The sequence below is a fragment of the Orycteropus afer genome, unplaced genomic scaffold (assembly GCF_000298275.1).
Source record: "Orycteropus afer afer isolate SDZICR_OR568_19922 unplaced genomic scaffold, OryAfe1.0 scaffold00139, whole genome shotgun sequence".
Taxonomy (NCBI): domain Eukaryota; kingdom Metazoa; phylum Chordata; class Mammalia; order Tubulidentata; family Orycteropodidae; genus Orycteropus; species Orycteropus afer.
Genome location: NW_006921726.1, coordinates 2,874,042 through 2,897,360, shown reverse-complemented (window position 1 = coordinate 2,897,360; position 23,319 = coordinate 2,874,042). Strand labels below are relative to the sequence as shown.

The window sequence follows — 23,319 nt, the reverse complement described above, 5'->3', positions numbered from 1 at the left end:
GCATATGAGTTGAACATTTACCTCAGGTAGAAACACTCCTTGGATAGAACAATCATGGGACAAAGAAGGGCTGCTTATGCACAGGAGACACCTCAGGGGGCAGGAGTGCATGGAGGGATGGACATTGGGAAGAGGTAACTATGGGGAAGAAGTGGGAGGGGAGCTGTTGCATTGTGGTAAACTGTGGTCAATGTTGAGACAAAGTGTATGTGAACTGCTGTAATGAAAGTGAATTTGCTCTGTAAATCTTCACACAAATCACAATAATAGTTTAAAAAAAAAAAGAAATCTAGAGAGGATTTAAAGTATACAGGGGGATTAAATAAGTTATATACAAACACTAGCCACTCCTTGGAAGGAATACTATGGGGCTATCTACTTCCATAGTGATACTGCCTTGGAAACCCAAGGAGGGGTTGCTATGAGTCGGTCTTACTCGATGGCATATAACCACACCACCACCACACTATTTTATATAAGGGATTTGAGCATCCTCACATTTTGGTATCCACAGGGAGTCCTGGAACCAATCCTCTGTGGATACTGAGGAAGACTGTCCCTGCTTTCCCAGGCTTCCTTACACCTGGTGGGACACTATTTTGGCCAATGAGATGTAAACAGAAGAAGCAAAAGTCAATGATTTCTGAGAAAACATTTTCTTTTCTGAAAAAAATGAAACAGATGCAACTGGAAATTCCTATCTTCTTCCTTCCTTAAGAACAGACATCATCTTCAGCTGTGGCAGTGATCTTGTGATGAGCATGGGGACAAAAACCAGCTCCCTATGGATGATGGAGTAACAGTTGATCCTTGAAAGGATCATTGAGCAGCCAAGTCAACACAAAGTAATTATCTACTCCCAGACTTCTTGTGTGAGGGAAGAAAAAAGCTGTTTTGTTTAAGCCACTGTTACTGGTATTTAGGCCACTGCTACTTGAAACTGAAAAACAAAATTGATTAGAAAAAAAAAAAGGTGTATGTAACTCCTTTAACATTACTATGCTCTAAATGGGGAGGGAGGATTTAAGTCTTCATTTTTCATAGCAAGAAGTCAACAGTTAACATATAAAGTTGATAAACCAAGACACACTAACAGCATATTATTTAGAGATAAGGAAGTTAACTACCCAAAAATATAAAAAGAGAAACAGTTAAAGATATTTACTCCTGGGAACAGAATTGGAGGTAGATGCCATGGATTGAATTGTGTCCCCAAAAAATGTGTCAACTTGGCTAGACCATGATTCCCAGTATTGTGTGGTTGTCCAAATTTTGTGATCTGAGGTAACTATTCTCCATTCTGTGATGTGTTGTAAACACTAATCTATGTTAATGAGGTAGAATCAGTGTGGGTTGTATCTTGAGTCACAACCTTACAAGTCACATCCTTGCTTGAGACACATCTTTTATGTAACATGAGATAAAAGGAGAGAGAAGCAAGCAGAGAGGGATCTCACTACCACGAAGAAAGAAGCCAGGAGCAGAGCATGTCCTTTGGACCCAGGGTCCCTGTGCTATGAACCTCACAAATCCAGGGGAAGATTAATACCAAGACATGGAGATGTCCAAGGAATGCAGAGCCCACAGATGGTGAGACATGGACCTTCTCCCAGAGCCAACAGAGAAAGTGTTCCCCTAGTGTTGGCACCCTGAACTCATACTTCTAGCCTCCTAAACCATGAGAGAATAGATTTGTTTGTTAAAGCCATCCACTTGTGGTATTTCTGTTATAGCAGCACCAACTCACTGTGGTCAAGTCAAACCCGACTTATAGTAACCCCTCCTTGGGTTTCTGAGGCAGTATCACTACAGAAGTAGATTGTCCAATCTTCCTTCTGAGGAGCGGCTGGTGGGTTTGAATTACCAGCCTTTTGGTTAGCTGTCAAATGCCTTATGCACTACACCACCAGAGCTCCTTTTGAGAGTGAGAGTTTGAAATAACTAAGACAGAATTTGGTACCTGAAGAGTTGGGTGCTGCTCTAACAGATGCCTAAAATGAGGAAACAGTCTTGGAATTAGGTAACAGGTAAAGGCTGGAAGACTGTTAAGATGCCTAATAGTAAAGAACAAGATTGCCTAGAAGAGACTCTTGGTGGAATTATGGACTTCAAAGGTAATCTGATGAGGAACCAGGAGAGCTATAAAGTCTCTTAGAGAATACATATAAACTAAAACCAAACTCACTGCCATTGAATTGGTTCCAACTCATAGTGACCCCTTTGGGTTTCAGAGGCTGTAAATCTTTACACAAGTAAATTGCCCCATATTCCTTCCACAGAGCAGCTGGTGGGTTTGAACTGCTGACCTTCTGGATAGCAACCAAATGCCTTTCCACTATGCCACAAGAGCTCCTTAAAGAATACATATGGCTCCAGTAAAAGAATGTTGCTAGAATGTGGATCTTAAATGTGCTGCTGGTGAGGCTTTAAAAGAAAATTATATATATGTGATTGGAAAATGGAAGAAGGGTGATGCTTTCTACTGCACTGGAAAGAACTTGTCTGAATTATGTTCAAATGTTTGGTGGAAGGTAGAACTAATGATAAATTTGTATATCTGGATGTTGAGATTTCTAAGCCAGATGTTAAAGGGGCCACATGGTTTCTTCTTGCCATTTATGGTAAAATGTGAAAGAGATAGACTTAAAAATTAACTGCACAAAATGAAAAGAGGACTTAAAGATTTGGAAAATTCCATTATACAGACAAGGGCACATGTCCTAGAATGTTCACCAAGAAGATGGATACACAATCTAGTGTTAATGAATTTAAGCCTGTGACTGACAGATCTAACCAACCACCATACCAGAAAACTCATTAGCTTAGACTGAAGGGAACAGAGAAAGAACAAAAGGAAAGAATGCTGCCTGCCTCTTAGAAATCTACAGGCAGGAAAGAGGCCAAAAGAGATATATGTTGTTCTCCAAGAAAAAGAACATGACCATCCTTGGAGCAGCTCAGAGATCAGCAGAATTGTTAGGAGTATGGCAAGCAGGATGTTCTTGGTTTCAAAAGGTGGAGCCAGTCTCCTGGATCTCCAAGCGTGGCCCCACAGCCTCCTAGGTTAGAGTCAGATCTTCACCAACTCTGTTCCAGACTGTAGGGCTGCTGTTAAGGTACACCAGGGGGATGGAGCTGCCACCCTAACCTGAGGAGGTGGGACAGGCATATCCAAGGGGCAGAAGAACAAGGACTGCCAGGGCCAAAAAGGTGGGAGTTGCACTTAAATGGACTGTGAGAATGGACCTGCACAAAACCAAGGGAAAATTGGCATCCCAGTGGGTCTGGAAGGCAGAACTGAAGTCTAGGGCCAAGGCCTCCACCCAGAGCCTGGAGAACAGGGTGACTACCTAGATGGTCTCAGAGAAAAAAAATATTATTTTCAAGCCTTGAGAGCTGATATAAATTGTTCTGCTGGGTTTTTTACTTGCTTGGTTTCCATTATTCCTTCCTTCATATTTTTCCCATTTGTAATGTAAATGTCTACCTTGTCCCTGTCTCACTATTGTACTTTGGAAACATAATTGATAGTCTAGCTTTCAAAAGTTCACAGATAAAGAGGAATTTTGCCCCAGGATGGAATAAACCTAAAGTCTCACCCATATTTGATTTAGATAATTCAGGTGAGATTTTGGACTTGGAGTTAAGCCTTTGGGGATGACAGGCTGGGATAAATGTGTTTTACATGTGGCAAGGACATGAATTTTAGAGGGCCAAAGCGTGGATATCATGGATTGAACTGTGTCTTCCAAAAATGTGTCAACATTTTCTGATCTAATTATTCCTCATTTTGTGATGTGTTGCAAATCCTAACCTCTGTATGTATGTCAATAAGACAGGATCAGTATAGGGTGTTATCTTGAATCACATCCTTACTTAAGTCACACACTTGCTTGATCACATCTTTTATCTTACAAGAAATAAAAGTAAAGCAAGCAGAGAGGGGAGGAACCTCATTACCACCAAGAAAGAAGGGGCAGAAGCAGACCACATCCTTTGGACCCAGGGACACTGTACTGAAAACCTCCTAGACCCAGGGCAAGATTTATGCCAAGACACATTAAGATCCCCAAGGAATGCTGGGCCCATAGATGTTGAAAGGAGACAAGGACCCTTCCCCAGACAGACAGGTTCCCCTAGAGCTAGAGCCCTGGACTCAGACTTCTAGCCTCCTGCACTGTGTGAGAATAATTTGTTTGTTAAAGCCATTCACTTGTGGTAATTGCTATAGCAGTAATAGATAACTGACTATAAACTATTGCTTTTCTTTCTAAGCTTCTGTACTACTTGATTTCTTGATCAAGAGTTTTACAATTTTTGAAAAAATTAATCCCAGTTTAATATATGACTAAATTTTTCTTGGCACTAAATTGACTTCTTTCCTACAAGAATTACAATATAAATGTCTTAAGAAGTTCTTCCGTCTTTCTTACAATAAATAGTTTCATTTACATTTTCTTGAAAAGTGTATTTTACATATGATTTTAGCATTATCCTTTAAAATCCGTACACTTGGTTTCACTTTTCTGGCAATGGTCTTTAAACAAGGTTTCTTTAGAAATTGGTTGTCAGGGCTGAGTCAGAGATTCAGGAACCACCAATCTTGCAACTACTAGTGCAATTCTGCTTTATTTACTAGACTTTGACAAAAGATCCACTAGAAGAAAAAACTCCACTAGTTTTAAAATCTTTGATAATCCTTGGACCAACATCAAAGTCTGGAATCTGACCTGCAAATATTTAGCTTGGCTTTGCACATATTCTTTTTACTTTTTATTTTACAAGCATGTAAAGATCAGATTTCATATGAGTATCCAGATTTCTTATTTTTCTTTAAAAGCTAGAAGACCTAGCCCCAAAGGGGCATTCCTTCTTAGCAACACAGAGTGGTAGATAAGAAACTTCTGGTCCTTTAAGATTGGACTTAGACCTACTAATCAACAATTTTCACCTAGTTAATGGCATCCATTTATAGTACTTGTAGGACCCACCAGAGTTTGCAACTTTCCACTAAGACAAGGAATCTAATATCTCTCCTTGCAACAGGGATCAGCATGAAGCACTAGGAAGGAAATGGAATGCATAAAGATTGATATCCTCGGCATTAGTGAGCTGAAATGGACTGGTTTTGGCCATTCTGAATCAGACAACCATGTGATCTACTATATTGGGAGTGACAGTTTGAAGAAGAATGGCATGGCACTCATCATCACAAAGGATGTTTCAAGATCTGTCCTGAAGTACAGTGCTGTCACTGATAGGATAACATCCATACGCCTACAAGGAAGATCCGTTAATACGACTATTATGCAAATTTATGCCCCAACCACTAAAGCCAAAGATGAGGAAACTGAAGATTTTTATCAACTTCTGCAGTCTGAAATTGACTGAACATGCAATTAGGATGTGTTAATTATCACTGGTGACTGGAATGTAAAAGTTGGAAACAAAGAAGAATCACTGGTAGTTAGAAAATTTGGCCTTGGTGACAGAAATAATGCTGGAACTCGCATGGCAGAATTTTGCAAGACCAAAAACTTGTTCATTGCAAACACCTTTTTTCTTTTTTTAAACAAAATTCACATTTTATTTAGATTGAAATAAACTGTACAAAACTGATTTTCTTCACCAAAAATAACTACTAATTTCTGTGTTATACCTAGATAAACCAGGTTTTCCAGGTTTTGCTTATAAATCAAGACGAGGCAGTAGATACAGTCATGGTAAAAGATAGAAGAAAACATCTATCAGTTGTTAGTGTCCAAGGCCTCTGATCCTGTCTTGACCATGAAACAGAAAGTGTTCACCATATACCTGCCAAGCAATTTATGAAGGTATAGGCTCAACAAAGGAATGTAAACAGCAGCAACCAGACGTGGAACAATGGTAAACTCTTCTATTCAAACTTGAACTGTAACTTGTTCCTTTAAGTTCATTTGATAAAAACAAAGTCTACATTGAAATCCATTTGGCGAGCTCACAGGTTCTCTCACTCTGGTAATTTCCTTATCTGTCCATTTCAGAATTTTAACATATTTAAAACTCCCACTAGTCAAAGATTAGTCTTGAGATTCATTGTAATATTTTATAAAATGTATTCCTCCCTCCCACACCTCCTCAAAATTTATTTCTTAAAAGAACTATAACTCAACACCTGATCATCGGATCCACAGTGATAATGTTATGTCTAAAATGTCTTAACTAAAACAATGCAAGTGACACAACAGAGATCACATAGAAACAAAACATAGTACTTTCACTACTATCTTCTGGAAGAACGGATACATCTTCAAAGCATGAGAGTTCAAAGAGAGGCCATTCACATAGGTGGATTAACAATGGCTAATGTATTCAATCAGAGGTCTATGTGTAAAGATATTCAGTGATTAAGTGGCCTATATACACCTTACAGCTTTTCCTCCAAATATCAAATGTAACAAAAAACTTATTTTAAAACAGTCTCTTAGGTATTTTCAACAGTTTCTGAATTACCTGTAGGAAGCTCTGACTTAGTTGTATAGAGTTTGATATACATGTCCACCATTAAATCCAGATCATGTTTTATATCAAAATTTATGTTAAGTAAAGCCAAGTTACTTGACCTTTGGTCTGTCAAAGTGTTCCTTAGGTACGCTTTGAGATGCTTTCATCCATTTTCATAGCGTTCATTCTCAACCTTCATCACAAGAAGTATACACAAGACCTTCAGTAATGCACAAACATTATGAAAGAACTTGATGTCAGGCAGATGGAGGGCTTCATAAATGGTGGATGGAAGCTCTGTATCTTTTACTCTGTGTTTCCACTTAATTCGCCAACAATGAAGCTCGGCTGACAGTGTGTCAGGATTGGGTAAGTCACTTCTGTACATGTCAGCATGGTGTTCCTCTGACATATTGAATTTGAGCTGTCCCATGACTGAGGGTACCAGAGATAAACATTTAAGAGCTCTGAGGTGCTGTTCTGAGAATATATCTTTAAGTTCCTGAATAATGTGCTCCACTGTTGGGACACTTAGGGTTTCTTTACAGTAACTCTCAGAGGTTAGCTGAGAATCCAGGTTACCTTGCTGAGCTCTGCAGAATTTCCCAGGGAGCTTCATTTGAATATCAAGTTTGGTTGCCAAATCTGTGGCCTCCTCAAACCAAAATTCATGATAAACTTCAATATTTTCCATCACTTCATTTAGTGAATGAAGCACTGCAGTCAAGCTGCTGGCTGCAAAGAAGACATCAGAAGTATGACCCTGGAGATTTTTCCCAAAGGCTCTTGTAAAAGATAGAACATTTTTAAGAACAACAATGGTAACAATGAAATCAAAATCTGTTACTGCACTACAGACTACAAATGCTCGGCCAGCTATACAGTTATTCCATCTAATATTTGTGTCATTATTTATACCATCTAAACATAAAACAAGTGCTTGAAGGAGGTCCACTAAAATCTCAAAAGCATCATGCCTGCCTGTCCACTGAGAATGGCAGATTTCCTTCAGTTCATTACCCCTTTCTTCATTGTTCTGAAAAAGGACAGAAATTACATTGTCAAGTTCTAAAAGCAGTTGTGGTGATCGATGGAAAAAAGAATAAACTTCCTCAATCATTCCCAATGTAACAGAAACTCCCATAACAGGTACTGATTTTGCCAACCACGTATTTAAGGCACAGGAAGAGCAGAGTATGTAGATGGCTTGAGGATATTTCTCTGAAAGTCTAGAAGCAACAACTTTCATCTTGGAAGAAAATCCACTGTACACAATGTAAGCCTGGCCACGACAGTACTCCATGTTTAGTCCTCATTTCTCAGTTATTGTAGTGTGAAATTTCACAGCCAAGATTTCTGCATCAGCTTCATAAGGTAGGAAGCCCACAAATTCCTCTCTCAGGTTATGACACTCATCGACAAACCTCACCAACACAGGTAGGTGCTCTTTCCCTGCTATGTCCACCACATCATCAGTGATAATGGAAAAGAAGTGTGTCTCTCACTTCCCTGAGAGTTTCTTCCCGAATGCAGCTCTCGCAGATCTCCAGCATCTGTTTCTGCTGTGTTTTTTAACAGAATAGTGTATTAACTGCTGTTGTCTCAAAGCGCTTTCTCAGAATCTCTTCACCAGAATCGATTTGGCACTCCAGCAAAGCTTGAAAGTTATGAGGAGTAAAGAGACCTTCTGGAATTTCATCAGCCTCATGTCCATCCAGAGGTATGTTTTGCTTTCCCATAAGAATCAAAATTTCAAAAAAAAGACTTTAGATATTCTTTGTTTTCCTTCTCTTCAAGAGTTAAAGGTAAAATGTCTTCATCTTGTTCTTCACCTGCTTCTTCTGCATTGAGGTTCTGAGCATTGCTGTTGTTTGTTTCTTTATGTTTTTGTTTCTGTTCAGAAGTTTCGTCAGTTTTTTTCTGTTTCAGTGTCCTGACTTCATCTTCACTCAATTCTTTTATTCGTCTTCTGTGTCTACTATGTGGATTGTTCAGATGACTGGTAAGAGCAAATATTGTTGGTATAGCATTATCTCAAAGAACTGTCCTATAAGGACTAGTTCTACAGATCACAGAAGTCTCAAAATGTTTGGCACATAATCGATAATGTTTATTAAGCTGATCAGGTGTTTTATCTTCTAAATCGGCTCTCCTACAATTCTCCACGGGAGCTCTGGTAGCATAGTGGCTAAGACACTTGCCTGCTAACCAGACGGCTGGCGGTTCAAACCCACCAGCCACTCCTCGGAAGGAAGGTTGGGCAATCCTACTTCCGTAGTGATACTGCCTTGGAAACCCAAGGAGGGGTCGCTATGAGTCGGGTTTGACTCGACGGCACATAACAACAACAACAACAACAACAATTCTCCACACACTTCTAGCATCTGGCACGATCCCGTGGGAACCTGATGGCCACGTTAGACTGCATGCTCTTTCGCGTGCAGTTGGGGGCAGCGCAGAAGTTCGGCATCGTCGCCCATCTGCCGGCCAGCCCAGATCTCCCCTCCCCGCCTCCTCAGGGCAGCCCACCTGCCCGTCGGGGCCGGGGAGGGGAGCCAGGCCAGCAGCCAGCTCGCAGGGCCCGCAAACACCTTTTTTCAGCAATACAAATGACGCCTGTACACGTGGATTTCACCAGATGGAACACACAGGAATCAGACTGACTACATCTGTGGCAAGAGGCAATGGAAAAGCTCAATATCTTCAGCACAAACCAGGCCAGGAGATGATTATGGAACAGACCATCAACTGCTCATATGCAAGTTCAACTTGAAGTTAAAGAGAATTAAAAGAAGTCCAAGAGAGCCAAAATATGATCTTGAATATATCCATCCTGAATTTAGAGATCATCTAAAGAATAGATTTGATGCATTGAACACCAACGACCGAAAACCAGAAGAATTGTGGGAGGATATCAAGAACATTATCCATGAAGAAAGCAAGAGATCACTAAAAAGATGAGAAAAGAAGACCAAAATGGATGACAGAAGAGACTGAAACGTGCCCTTGAGCGGAGAGAAGCTACAGCCAATGGAAGAAAAGACAAGATAAAGGAGCTGAACAGAAGATTTCAAAGAGCAACTCAAGCAGACAAAACCAATTACTATAATGAAATGTGCAAAGACCTGGAGTTTGAAAACCAAAAGGGAAGAACATGCTCAGCATTTCTCAAGCTGAAAGAACTGAAGAAAAAAAAATTAAGCCTCAAGTTGCAATATTGAGAGATTCTAAGGGCAAAATATTGAATGATGCAGGAAACATCAAGAGAAGATGGCAGGAATCACTGTACCAAACAGAACTGGTTGATCTTCATCCATTTCAGGAAGTGGTATATGATCTAAAACCAATGGTACTGAAGGAGAAAGTCAAAGCTGCAATGAAAGAATTGGCGAAGAACAAGGCTCTGGAAATTGACAGAATAACAACTGAGATAATTCAACAAATGGTTGCCCTATTGGAGGCACTCACTCGGTTGTGCCAAGAGGTTTGGAAGACAGCTACATGGCCAACTGACTGGAAGAGATTAATATTTGTACCCATTCCAAAGAAAGGTGATCCCACAGAATGTGGAAATTATAGAACAATATCATTAATATCACATGCAAATAAGAGCTTACTGAAGATAATTCAAAAACGTTTGCAGCAGTATATTGACAGAGAACTTCCAAAGGTGCAAGCTGGATTCAGAAGAGGATGTGGAACAAGGGATATCATAGCTATTGTCAGATGGATCTTGGCTCAAGGCAAAGAATACCAGAAAGATGTTTATTTGTGTTTTATTGACTGCGCAAAGGCATTTGATTGTGTGGATCATCACAAATTATGGATAACATTGAGAATTCCCAAACACTTGATTGTACTCATGAGGATCCTGTACCTTGACCAGGAGGTTGTCGTTCGAACAGAAGAAGGGAACACTACATGGTTTAAAATCAAGAAGGGAGTGCGTCAGGGTTGTATCCTTTTCCCATACTTATTCAATCTATATGCTGAGCAAATAATCTGAGAAACTGGACTATATGAAGAAAAACGTGGCATCAGGATTGGAAGAAGAATCATTAACAACCTGAGATACGCAGATGATACAACTTTGCTTGCTGAAAGTGAGGATGACTTGAGGCACTTATTAATGAAGGGATCACAATAGGATGTCCTGGATAGAGTGGAAGTAAAAGCTGGAACAAAAGCCAAAATGAAAAAAAGACTAGGTATCAATGATTTTACTGATGACTATACATGTCTGCTCTTTTAAATATAGTAATTCAGTATTTCAAGATTTATAATGCACTAGCAATTCATTCAGAACAAGTTAGAAAATGTGCTGTCCTCCAACAGAGCATTAGCCTTTGCACCTAATACAAAGGTCATGGAATACAGTCATAGATGTTTCTAGTCTTCCTCATAACATAGTCTATTGCAGGGGAAAAAAAAAAAAAGGTGAGGGGAGCTTAAGTCAATTCTGTTGAAAAGGGACCTCTATGAATATGTTAATGTCTTTGATTATATGCTTCAAATGTGAAAAATTTATGTGTCCATTTTAGTCCATTTCAATTTGTTTCTGAAAGCACTGTGTATTCATGTCAGCAAGTGTACATGGAGAGATGTGTAAATTTGTCATTAAATTTCCATCTTTCTGTACTTGTAAAAAAAAAAAAAAAGACTAGGCTTTCTGGTAAGATGAAAATTGAGCAAACCCCCAAAACTATAGCCCTTAGATACCTTTTAAACCTAGAACCAAACTCACCCCATGGCTCACCTTTCAGCCAAACAACAGACAGGTCTACAACCTGAACAATACCAGAGAAGTACGCTCTCCTTAGAACAACCACTCGTATGAGAACGAAAGGGTAGCACTTAACCAGGGATAAAGCTCAGAAGCAGAACACAGAACGGTACAGGAAAGAAGGACAAATAGAAATGGTAAACACAGGCAAGTGGGGCAAACGCTGTTACATCATGGGGATTACAATCAGTGCCATGAATCAAAATGTGTATGAACTGTTGAACGGAAAACCAATGTGGTCTGCAAATTTTCACCCAAAGTACAATAAAAAGTCACCAAAAAACGGATCACAGCATCTACACTATGGTGGAATCAATGCATCCTCATTTCCACAAACACATGCGCACACCTTCACCTGTTTACTCCGAGATGTGGGTCAAAGAGCAGTTACTCTGGGGGTATGGAATGTGATGATGCTTTTATTTTAATTATGCCACTGGATCAATCCATCTGTATCCAAGGCTGACCCAGGGAAGATAACAGAAAAACACCATCACTTACTACCCTCAGTCTTTTCTAAGAAATTTTACATCTTGATGGTATGCTTAAAGTAGTATAGATTTTATTTTCCAAACATGACTACACAACATGTCTCATGTCATATACTGTTCCTACAATCTCATATTAATAGTCCTCCCAACAAGTGATGACATCTGTTGTCTCCCTTACCTTGAGGTGGGTGGACCTTTGTGATGGCCTCAACCAGCAGAAATAACAGTATGTGAATTCTGGGACTAGGTAAAAAATGCCATACATTTCCACCTTGCTTTCTAGGGATGCTTGCTATTTACACCCAGTGCCAGATTGTAGAGAAGGCCAACCAGCACATCCAGATATTAGAGAGAGAAAAGACATGCAGCTGTTCCACTCAACAGCCTGGCCAAGGTCCCAAGTGACAGCAATTTCAACCTCCAGATACATGGTTAAAGACATGTCTGATGAGTCCTGCCCTCAGCCATCATGTCAAACCCTGAGTTACAATCTTCCCAGCTGATCCCCCAGATACTTACCATGCAGCAGAACAAGCTGTCTCCACCCAAATTCCTGACCCTTAGAATTTATAAGCATAATAAAATTGCTATTTTTACACCGTAAGTTTTGGGGTGATTTGTTATATAACAATAATTATCTGGAGCAGCGGGCTTAATCACTACAAAGAGAAAAAGCTCAGGCTTCAAATATATATTTACTGAATCATTACATCTCAAATTGTATACTAATGGAAAGAATTATGAGTGATGCTAAAAATGCACTGGTTGAAGTATCAATGAAGCTATGAGCAACATACAAACCAAAAGAGCAACGTTAACAAGACAGAAGTGTGTTTCTCTCTCACTTAGAAATTCAGATAGGTAGTTCAGGGTTCCTCTACCACCAGAAGGAACTCAGACAATCTCTACCTTATTTCTTGGCCATTTGCAAAATAAGATTCTCACCACATGGTCTAATATAGTTGCTCAAGCTTCAGCTATTATGTCTACATTTCACCTAGCAGGAAGAAAATAAAGGCAGGGGATGGGGATGTTCCTCCTTCTAAGGATAATTCCTAGAAATGTATCCACTGTCTAGAACATAGTTACATAGACACATCTAGATGCAGCAAGAAAATCAAGGAAAAGTTATCTTTATTCCAGGTTGCCATGTCCCAGTTAGTAAGTGGAGGCTTTATTACTGTAGAAGGAGAAAATGGGTATTAGGGATAAGTGGTAGATCCTGCCACATGCATATTCCGAAATTCAATTCATATTTGGTTTAGCCTTGCAGGTTCAAATACACAACATGGTTACTTCAAGAACTGTATCGATGCAACCTGTGGTAGACTCTCAACCCTGAAGATTTAAGTTAGAACTTTCAGATTAAATAAAAACATCTTTAGTACAGTATCAACTACTCTCACTAAATAAAATAGTCAACAATAGTCAACACGTGCTTAATAAATTAACATTCCCTAAAGTGCCTAAGGCACTTGACTGTTAACCAGAAGGCTGACTGTTCAAACCCACCAGCCACTTCTCAGAAGGAAGATGGGGCACTCTACTTCCATAGTGATACGGCCTCGGAAACCCAAGGAAGGGGTCGCTATGAGTGGGTCCAACTCGACGGCACATAACAACAACAACAACAAAAAGGTATGTCTGGGTAACACAAACGGTTAATGCATTGAGTGCTAACCAAAAGGTTGGTGGTTCAAGTCTACCTAAAGGCCTCTTGGAAGGAAAGCCTGATGATCTGCTTCCAAAAAATCAGCCACTGAAAACCCTATGGAGTACAGTTCTACTTTGACACATTAAGTTGCTGTGTGAATCAACTCAAAAGCAACTAGACTGTCGTTCCTGTTGTTTTTTAAGAAAAGATATTAAGACACAAATACGTCCTTTAAAAAGAGACATCAATTCTGATGGCTCCTGCAATCTGTGCTTCCCTGGGCAAGCCACTCAACCTGAGTTTCAGTTTTATCACAGGTAAACAAATCACATGTAATGAATGGGCTTATTGCAAAGGTTAAATGAGAATACACACGTCAAAGTACTTTTGTAAACAGTAGAGTTTTATACAAATATAAAGTTATGTACCTTCAAAGCTATCACTGCAATAGATACTTCTTCAATCAAACAAAACACCTTTTAAAAAATTTTAACAATATATAAATACAATCACAAAATAATATGCTGATTAAAAGACTCCAACAAACTTTACAATACCTACAACAGAATTTAGATTCCTACAATAGTTTGTGTACAGTGGTTTAGCACAGGTAAATATATTGCTTTGTTTTAAGAAGTATCATTAATACAATAATCATTATAACGAGAAAAAAAAAGAGATTCAGAAAACAAAATGTCCTTTAGGCATTTACTATGCCAAGTATTTAAATGATTATTCTCACTATCACATAAGAATATTATTCTCTGAGTGTTAATCATATTTCATTTGACCAAGAACCACTAAAGAGCTTCTAAGAAATTCCCAAGTAAAACCCAGCTAATCTTCTCATAGCAATCTCTAGGTAACCCTTAAATATAAGATATGACAATTCTATTTATATGGATGCCTGAAGTACATGAATTGTTGCAAATAAAAATAAAATTTTAGAAACTAGTTAACACCACTTGCCCAAATTTCATTTCTACTTGTTTGTGGATGTTTAGGATAAAAATTATTTCTAACATGAAGATACACCAAAGTGCTTACTCTTCCACGGAAGCAAAACGTTCTTCTTAAACTATCAACAGAAATACCATGTAAAAGCATAGAGCTTTTAGAGTAAGAACATTCTTCTACAAATAACTATGGATCAAAATGCAAGGTCTTTGTTATATGTGTATATGAACATAAACACTTCAATTCATTTGGGATACATGGATATTACAAGAATGTGTATATGCACGCATACACCATGAAGTAAATTCTGATAATGATGCCAGTGACACCATACCTTCAATCCTCAATTTCCAGAAAGAAAATAAAAATTTACATGAAAACTACTATTAAAAAATAATAATTGTAAATGGAAAAACAAACCCAATACTACTCTTCCCAACATGTACTGAGCTCTAAAAGGTTCAAAGTCAAGAATCTTTTCAGCTGCTCCCCAATGTAACAGAAACATAAATTTTCTCTGTTTAGGAAGTCTGATCATCTTCTGTGTTCTGCAAAAGAAAAAAACTCCTTAATGTTAAATGTTATTTCACTTAACATATCACAGACTTCAAAGCAATAAGCCTAAGGAAATATCCCATATTTGTAAGCAAAGACCACTACTAAATCATCTTACACTCAATGGCCCAATTATGTTAAAACTGGACATGCTGCAAAAGGCAATCAATGGAAACCACCATTCATCCAGATGTTCATGATGTCCCATTTTTGCTAAGTATCGCCAAGTACCACATCCACCTACTAACCCCACCCATGTTATATCAGGACCAAGACTGGATATCACCCCCATTCACTGTCCGTCCCCCTTGAGAAACACTGAAAATCCTAAGAAAGCAACCTCCTAACCACATGCATGGCAATTACCATGAGATGGATCACAACAAAGGTATATTGGGGCCATGTAAAAACACCTTAAAGATGAGAATCATGTCCCTACAAGAATATTTGTTTTCTCTACCTCATATCTTTTATATGAGAAACTAAACAATGGAAAGAACAACAAAATTTGAGTCAGGAGAGCTAGGTTCAAACCCTAGCTTTGAATCACTTATTAGCTGCATGTTCCTGAGTAAACTGCCTGATCTCTCCAAAACTGTTATCTAAACTGTAATCACTGGACAAGAATTTTCAGTACCAACTGGGAACTTACTAGAAACAAAAATTATGAGACACCACCCCAGATCTACTGAATAAGAAACTTTTGAGGCTAGGGGCCTAGAAATCTGTTTTTCAGCAAGCCTTCCAGTGAACGCTCACTCAAGTTTGATAACTGACATTTAACACTACTTGCTATATATAGTGAATTGACTCAATAGCCATGGGTATGCTAAACATACTACGCTAAACAAATGTAAAGTGTTACCTAGTCAATTTTCACAAGAAATTTAACTAACATGCTATTTATCTATGAGTACAACTGATCACATTGAAAACCCAGATTCAAACCCTCCTATTGCGGAATTATAGTAGAAATCTTCTATGTTTTGGGGGGAGCGCAATTTTGAGTACTTTAAAGCAATTTTAGTATGATATTATTTTGTTTCAACTTGTTCATGCTATATACTTAAAACCATCAAAAAAAAAGTTCTTCAAAATTATTCATTTAGAGTTACCAGAACTGAAAGCACCTGAATTTACTACAGTAATTTTAAAAGAAAGTTATTACCAATGATAGTTGAACATTAAAGTCCCATGGCATCATTCCTCGAACTCTATTTCTCCTAGTTTAAAATAATTGCAGGACACTGACAATACATTTTGGCAAGTCCTAAAAGCAACCAAGGAGCTCTGGTAGCATAGTGCCTAAGGCACTTGACTGCTAACCAGAAGGCTGGTGGTTCCAACCCACCAGCCACTCCATGGAAGGAAGATAGGGCAATCTACTTCCATAGTGATACTGCCTTGGAAACCCAAGGAGGGGTCGCTATAAGTCAGGTCTGACTCGACAGCACATAACAGCAGCAGCACCAAAAGCAACCAAGGGAGCTCTGGTAGCATAGTACCTAAGACACTGGCCTGCTAACCAGAAGGCTAGTGATTCAAACCCACCAGCCACTCCTCGGAAGGCAGGTTGGTCTATCTACTTCCATGGAGATAACACCTCGGAAACCCAAAGAGGGGCTGCCATGAATCAGGGCCGACCTGGTGGCAAATAACAACAACAACAACAACAAAAGCAACCAAGGAGTAACTAAAACAACTTTATTATCATCATATCACATTTAAATAAGAAAGTGCCTTAAAATATTTACATTAAGAATTATTTCATAAAACTACCTCTACAAGTGTCAGAAATCACTGACAGCATCAAATTTACCCTCACACCGAAAACACTTACTTGTTTTAAAAACTGCTTTCCAAGATAAGAGGTAGCCATACTGGTTAAATTCTTTCTGCTGCCTACTTTACACCTGATGTAGCCATACAGGTTGGCACCTTGTAGCACCACACCCATGATAACCACTGCCTGGGAAAACAGGAAAAATAGTTAATGGTTATTGGCATAAAAATGACTGAGCTTTCTCTACGTCATGAATTAAGAAAAAGCAGCATGTCATGGAAAAAAAGAAAAAGGAAGCTCTGTAAAGCAGAGGCTATGCCAATGAGACTCCTTAACTTGTCAGAACAGATATATCCAATATATGCTTTGCCTAAAACATTCACTCATTCCTCCAAGGAAGAATCTGTGTGAGGCACTGTGCTAACCCCTGGGGATGTAGTGGAGTGAATCCTTCTTTCTCTAATGCTTCTTATGAGTTCATGGTAAAACTACATATGGAAAAAAAAAGCAGATGAGCTTCAGAAAAAGTGCAAACATTCATTATTCCTTTAGAAGTTACAAAAGAATGGTCAAGATGGAGATCTAGAGTTCAATAAAGTGAGAACATGTAGGGATAAATCTCTATTCTGTACTAATAGCTGGCTGCTGGGAGAGTCAATGGCTCAAGGCAATTCTCAAGAAGTGTATGACTTCTAGGATGAGTGAGATGGAGCACTGGACGAAGTGCACTTTTGTTAGAGTTGTTGCTTCAGTGATCCTACATCAGTGATCCTACAGGGGACTCCACTAAGATCATTGAAAATGTGAGTAAGAAACTCAAACTCACTCTTAAATATTAAGAAAGAAAAAAATGAACTAGGACAATGTGAATACTAAATATTCTAGAACAGGGATCTGCCAAGTTTTTCTGTAAAGGGCCAGATAAGTAAGTATTTTAGCCTTTGCAAGCCATAGTCTCTGTTGCAAATGCTCAAGTTCCAAACCAACCAGATATAATGAAATGGCTGTGTTCCAATAAAAAAAATCACAAAAACAGGTGATAGGCCAGAAGTAGCCTGCAGGCCATAGTTTGCCAACTCATATTCTACAATAAACCCTTCTGCTATGAAAAAAGATTACCTAGGAAATGTTAAATCTGGGGAAAGCAGGGTTGCTAAACAGAATGTCTTTTTTCCAGTCCAGACTCACACTCCTCAATGCTTAACAAGCTATACAGCTGATATTAATTAGTTAGGGAATTTCTATGTTTAATTAAAGAACATGTTCAAATTCCTGATACAAGAAATAAAGTTGATACTTTCTATACTAACTTATATTTCATGAAAATAACACATTAGCATTATACAAACTTCCTAGTTATCTGAAAAAACAAAAAGCCTAATTTTGTTTTAAAAAAAAATCTTCTCAAACTAGGGCAACTCCATCATGTAAGCATCAACATGCCAGAGGGCACCTGGAATTCAGGATGAGCACACATAGTGCCTAAGGCACTTGACTGCTAACCAGAAGGCTGGCGGTTCCAACCCACCAGCCACTCCTCGGGAGGAAGATGGGGCAATCTACTTCTGTAGTGATACTGCCTCGGAAACCCAAGGAGGGGTCGCTATGAGTCAGATCTGACTTGACGGCAAACAACGAGTCCTGAGGTATCAATTTTACTTAATGGCAACAAATTTTAAAATGTATTTAATAGTTAGACCAAGCAGACTTCTGGTTTAAGATGTTATAACAAAGCCAGTTCATAAGATCTTCCTCTCTCTAAAACAGCTAATAGGTTAAAAGAAAAAAGGAAATTAAGCCAGTACCAGAGCTGATGGTCAGAGAAAGAACTAACCTGGTGCAGTCCTACACATTTCCCCACAAATTCACTCCAACTCTATCCTCCAAAGTAGCTTTAAGGGAAATTTATTAGTATCACCCCCAACTTAGAGGCAGAAGGACAGAGCATATAAGTAGCTCTAAGAAAAGATGCAAAACCAGTAGTGAGAGTCCTTCCCAACCAGTTACATAGTGAACAAACTCATTGCCATCAAGTCAATTCTGATTAATGGCAACCCTGTGTTTTATGAAGTAAAACTGCGCTCCATAGATTTTTCTTGGCTATCATCTTCATGGAAACAGACAATCAGAATGTTCTTCCATGGAGCAGTTAGCAGAAGAGAAGTTAGCTCCTACAGGTAGCCATTGATAGAACTGAAGGACAGATAGAAGACAGAAAGAACTGAAGGCTGTTCCAGGGAGCCAATGCTGGAGGACGAACCACAGAGCCACAGCTTCGAATAGCGTCGCAAATCACTGCTTGCCCCTCATACAAGTTCATACATCCACAGCTATTTCTGGTTCTTCCCAGGGACCTTCCCAACAAGTACTCAAAAAAGGCACAAAAATCTCTGCAGCTTGCATGGTAGTGCCTCGCTGGTGGGAAGAAAGCAGGAGAGCAAAAGTAAGACCAACAATCATCAGAGCGAACCATCTTAAGAGAACAGGGGTAGGCTGGGAAAGAGGCTTATAAAGAGCCTCAGTGAAGCCCCCTTCACACATTGTGGATTTAACACAAGAGTCCCAAACAACCTTTAATATAACCTGTCCATCTCCTGGAGTCCCTCAGTGGTACAAACAGTTAACACACATCTGCTAACCAAAAGGTTAGAGGTTCAATCAACCCAGAGACACCTACTTCTAAAAACTCAAGTCACTGAAAACCCTCTGGAGCACAGTTCTATCTGACACGCATGGGTCCACTATGAGTCTGAGTCGACGCCAACTGCAACTGGTTTTCCCTGTTCTGCTTCAGGAAGTACAAACATCTGCTAGAAAAAGACTGGACTGACTCCCTCTGATGATGCTAAGACTCTGAGCCTCACAAATTACCCACAGCAGGAAGCAGAACCAAAACAAAGTCCAACTCCAACCAAGACATGAGCTCTGCTGCATGAGGGAAAGCAGAATCCAAGCCAGCCAGCTAAGTCTCCTCATCACATCTGCATCTTCAGGCCATAAAAGATAGTATTTAAACACTAGCTCACTGCAGGGTCCAAATGTCTCAGGCAACATGAGAAGGCAATCAAGGATAATTCATCAGCACTGAACCAGCTTAAAGGGAAGATGTGGACAGAGCTGACTCTATAAGGACAAGCAAAATGGAGAGGGGAAAAAAACTAAAGGCTTCTATGCAATACAATAGCAAAAAAAAAAAAAAAGAAGAAAATGAGATAGTATGCAAGACAGGTGAAGAATCTATTCTGAAAGAAATACAACACACTAAATTAAAAGCACTCCTAGAAATACTTCACCCTATAGAAGAAGCTAAAGATGAGAATGAAAAGAGATCCGAAGTAAGTTCAAACAAGAGAATGAGATGAAAGCAGAGCTGAACGAGCAAAGGAAATGCACAGAAGCCTTCACTGACCACCTAATCTAAAGTATCCTCCTGTTCTCCCCCTAGCACTTTCTACCCTGTAACTGTGCACCATTCTCTCTCTAACGTCCCCTACAATCTCGTTTGTCTGTCTACCACCTACTAGAATGTAAGCTCTACCGAAGCAGGTACCTTGTTTACCTGCTCCTAGGTATGTCCCAGGTCCCTAGGTGGCACAAATGGTTTGCACCTGTGGTATACTGAACTTGGTATGGCTCTCCTTGCCTTGGTCGTTGTGACTCTCACCAGATGAATGGGTGGAACTACGCACATGTGAGGTGCTTGTGGCCCACCAAGGGGACTGGACAGCTTGCTAATAATGTAAATAAGGTACATGGCATCCTTGTAGGGGTGGGACCATGCAAATAGCCATACAGAACCTTAATATGGGGCTTGCTTAGTTTTATCATTCAGCTAGCCTTAAAATGAGTCCTCCTAGAGGCCAAAGGGGGGATTCTCACTGCCATCAAGAAAGAAGAGCCAGAGGTGGAAAGGAGTACATCCGTGGGACCAAGATCCCTATGCTGGACCTCCTTGACAGAAAGACCAGCTGAGACAACCAGCAAAGGAACCAAGAGGCATGAGACAGAGCAGTGGGTTTACCAGCCCATGGAGCAAGAAAGCTGAGTGCTTGCTGGCAGAGTGGGATGCACACAGGTATCCCTATCAGCAAAGCAAAAAGAACTCTGTAACACTTGCTCAAGCAGAGAAGAGGCCAGGCCGAGGCCAAGGGCCAGAGAGGAATGCCTGAGGGCATAGCCGAGGGGAGACTATCCTGATTGAAGACTTGTATCCTGACAGCATTCCTGAACCTAAACTGTAGCCTGTTATTTCTCTAATAAACCCCATAACCATAAATATTGTCTGTGAATTCTGTGTGGCCACTACAACAAATTATCAAACCCAGCACAGAGGTAGTGAGTGTTATAGAGGGACAGCTGGTGTCAGAGTTGGTAAAAAGGTTGGAAGGTGGTGGTATGTCTGGTCTCATAAGAACAAGCTTGGGACTACAGATGGTGATTCTGTCTCTCTGAAGTTAGAGGAGGTCAGAATATGCCACCTCCATGCCCTTTTTGCAGTGGTTGACTTCTAAAAGTTGGTAGTTTGAACCCAGTAGTGCTTCAGAAGGCCTGGCAATCTGCATCTGTAAAGATCACAGCCAAGAAAACCTTTTGGATCAATTCTACTCTGCAAACAGAGTAAGTCAGAGTGAGTCTCAGGTGACTCAACAGGCAAGAGATGTTTTTTGGTACTGTGTTCCCACAGCCTAGAACATCACTGACATGGCAAACTCTCAAATATACTTCCTGAATGAATAAATATAAAGGAAAACTGAGACATTCTCCACAACATTCAAACTATATCGAATGTATAAACACCTTCAAAGTGCTATGGGAAAGAAATTGTGACACAAGAACATTAACCTAGTCAACTCATCACTCAAGTATAAAGTCAACAGGGTCATACTTAACATGAAAGATCCAATGGTAAATAACATCTGCAAGTTTTTTGTTCTTAAATCACCCAACAAGGAAATTTAATCAACCAAGAGGTAAAGAAGTAGATGCAATAAAAGGACTAGTGGTAAGTGCTGAATCAATGTACATATTCTTAAAAATATATCTAAGACTAAACAAGTAAGAAACATCAAGGTAATTGTTATAAACCTTGACAACACAAAAATTACACTGGAATAAACAAAACCCAGGCAATAAAGAAGAATGACAGGAGGGAATATAAGAGTACATTTCTTTCCCAAGGAAGAGTCACCATGAGTCGGAATCAACTGGATGGCAGTGAAGGCTGCTCTAACAGAAAATACCACAAAAGGACAGCATCAACAGTGAGTTATTCTCTTACAATTTAGGAGGCTAGAAGTCCAAGTTTAAAGTACCAGTTCTAGGAGATAGGTATAGGCCTCTTGACGTTGGGCTTCAACTCTGCCTCTTGCTCCCAGTCCACTGAAGCTAAAGGGATCTCTTAACTCAAGCAGCTGCTGGCTGCTGAGGCTGACAAATCCCAGGTTGACAAATAAAATGACACAGTCCCACAATTATCAAGCAACACAGCAGGTCACTAGTTCAAGTCCAGAAACAGTCTCAAGGTCAGCAGACAACATGGCAGGCCCCTGAGATGAAGACTCAGCCAAAGGCAAGATCCAGATGTGCCAAAAAGCTCAAGACCTTTTCCAAAGCATCTTCTTATATAATGAAAGCAGACCACATCCCTAAGGCACTACTCAGCTGCTCATACCAAGTTTCACCATGAAACTGAATAACAGTGTCATTGTGTGCAATAACTACATCCCGCTGCCCAGCCACTCAAAACCAGGCCCAGCCAAGTTGGCATATAACCTTAACTACCACAGGGGTTGATACAAATATATAAAGTAATATACTATAAAGATAAACTACCAGAAGAATGGAAAATAGACAATAACCTTCCAAATACCAAGAAAGTAAAATATGTGTGTATGTGCATACACACAAAGAAAAAAAGAGAACCTATATAGCAAAATAGGAAGAAAGGAATATTAAAAGTAGAAAAAATAAACACAAAGGCCAAAATATATCTGATATAAATAAATATTTTAAGTAGCATAAACTCACCTATTAAAAGAAAAAGACCCAATTTGGGTCAGGTGACAGGCTATATTTTCCAAAGATGACAACAGTATCTCCTGTTGCACAGGCTCTTCTGTTGTTTTTGTTGGTGTTGTTAAGTGCCATCAAGTCGTTTCCGACTCATAGCGACCCCATGCACAGCAGAACGAAACACTGCCTATCCCACGCCAGCCCCAAAATCCCTGCTATACCAGAGCTCATCATTGCAGCCACCGTATCAATCCATCTCATTGAAGGCCTCCCCCTCTTTCGTCGACCCTGCACCCTACCAAGCATGACATCCTTCTCCAGGGAATGGTCCCTCCTTACAACATGACCAAAATAGATGAGACGAAGTCTGGCCATTCTTGCTTCCAAGGAGCATTCCGGCTGCACTTCCTCCAGGACAGACCTGTTAGTTCTTTTAGCAGTCCATGGTACTTTCAGCATTCTTCGTCAGCATCACAACTCAAAAGCATCAACTCTTCTTCGGTCTTCCTTATTCATCGTCCAGCTCTCACATGCATACGAGGCGATTGGAAATATCATGGCTTGTGTCAGGCACACCTTAGTCCTCAAGGAGACATCCTTG

General features: G+C 39.7%; 1 protein-coding gene and 1 pseudogene across 1 annotated transcript in view; both read right to left on the bottom strand.

Annotated features, from left to right (window-relative positions):
- Positions 1 to 6,463: 6,463 nt before the first annotated feature.
- On the bottom strand, positions 6,464 to 8,953 carry LOC103201001 (annotated as a pseudogene).
- Positions 8,954 to 14,889: 5,936 nt separating this feature from the next.
- The window catches only part of LOC103201000 (Golgi apparatus membrane protein TVP23 homolog B), a 27,296-nt gene continuing 18,866 nt past the window's right edge, over positions 14,890 to 23,319 (bottom strand). The window contains exons 6-7 of the mRNA XM_007945586.2: positions 16,764 to 16,892; positions 14,890 to 14,916 (exon numbers count right to left, since the gene is read on the bottom strand). Coding sequence (XP_007943777.1) covers positions 14,890 to 14,916; positions 16,764 to 16,892 — 156 coding nt within the window. The remainder of the gene's footprint in view (positions 14,917 to 16,763; positions 16,893 to 23,319) is intronic.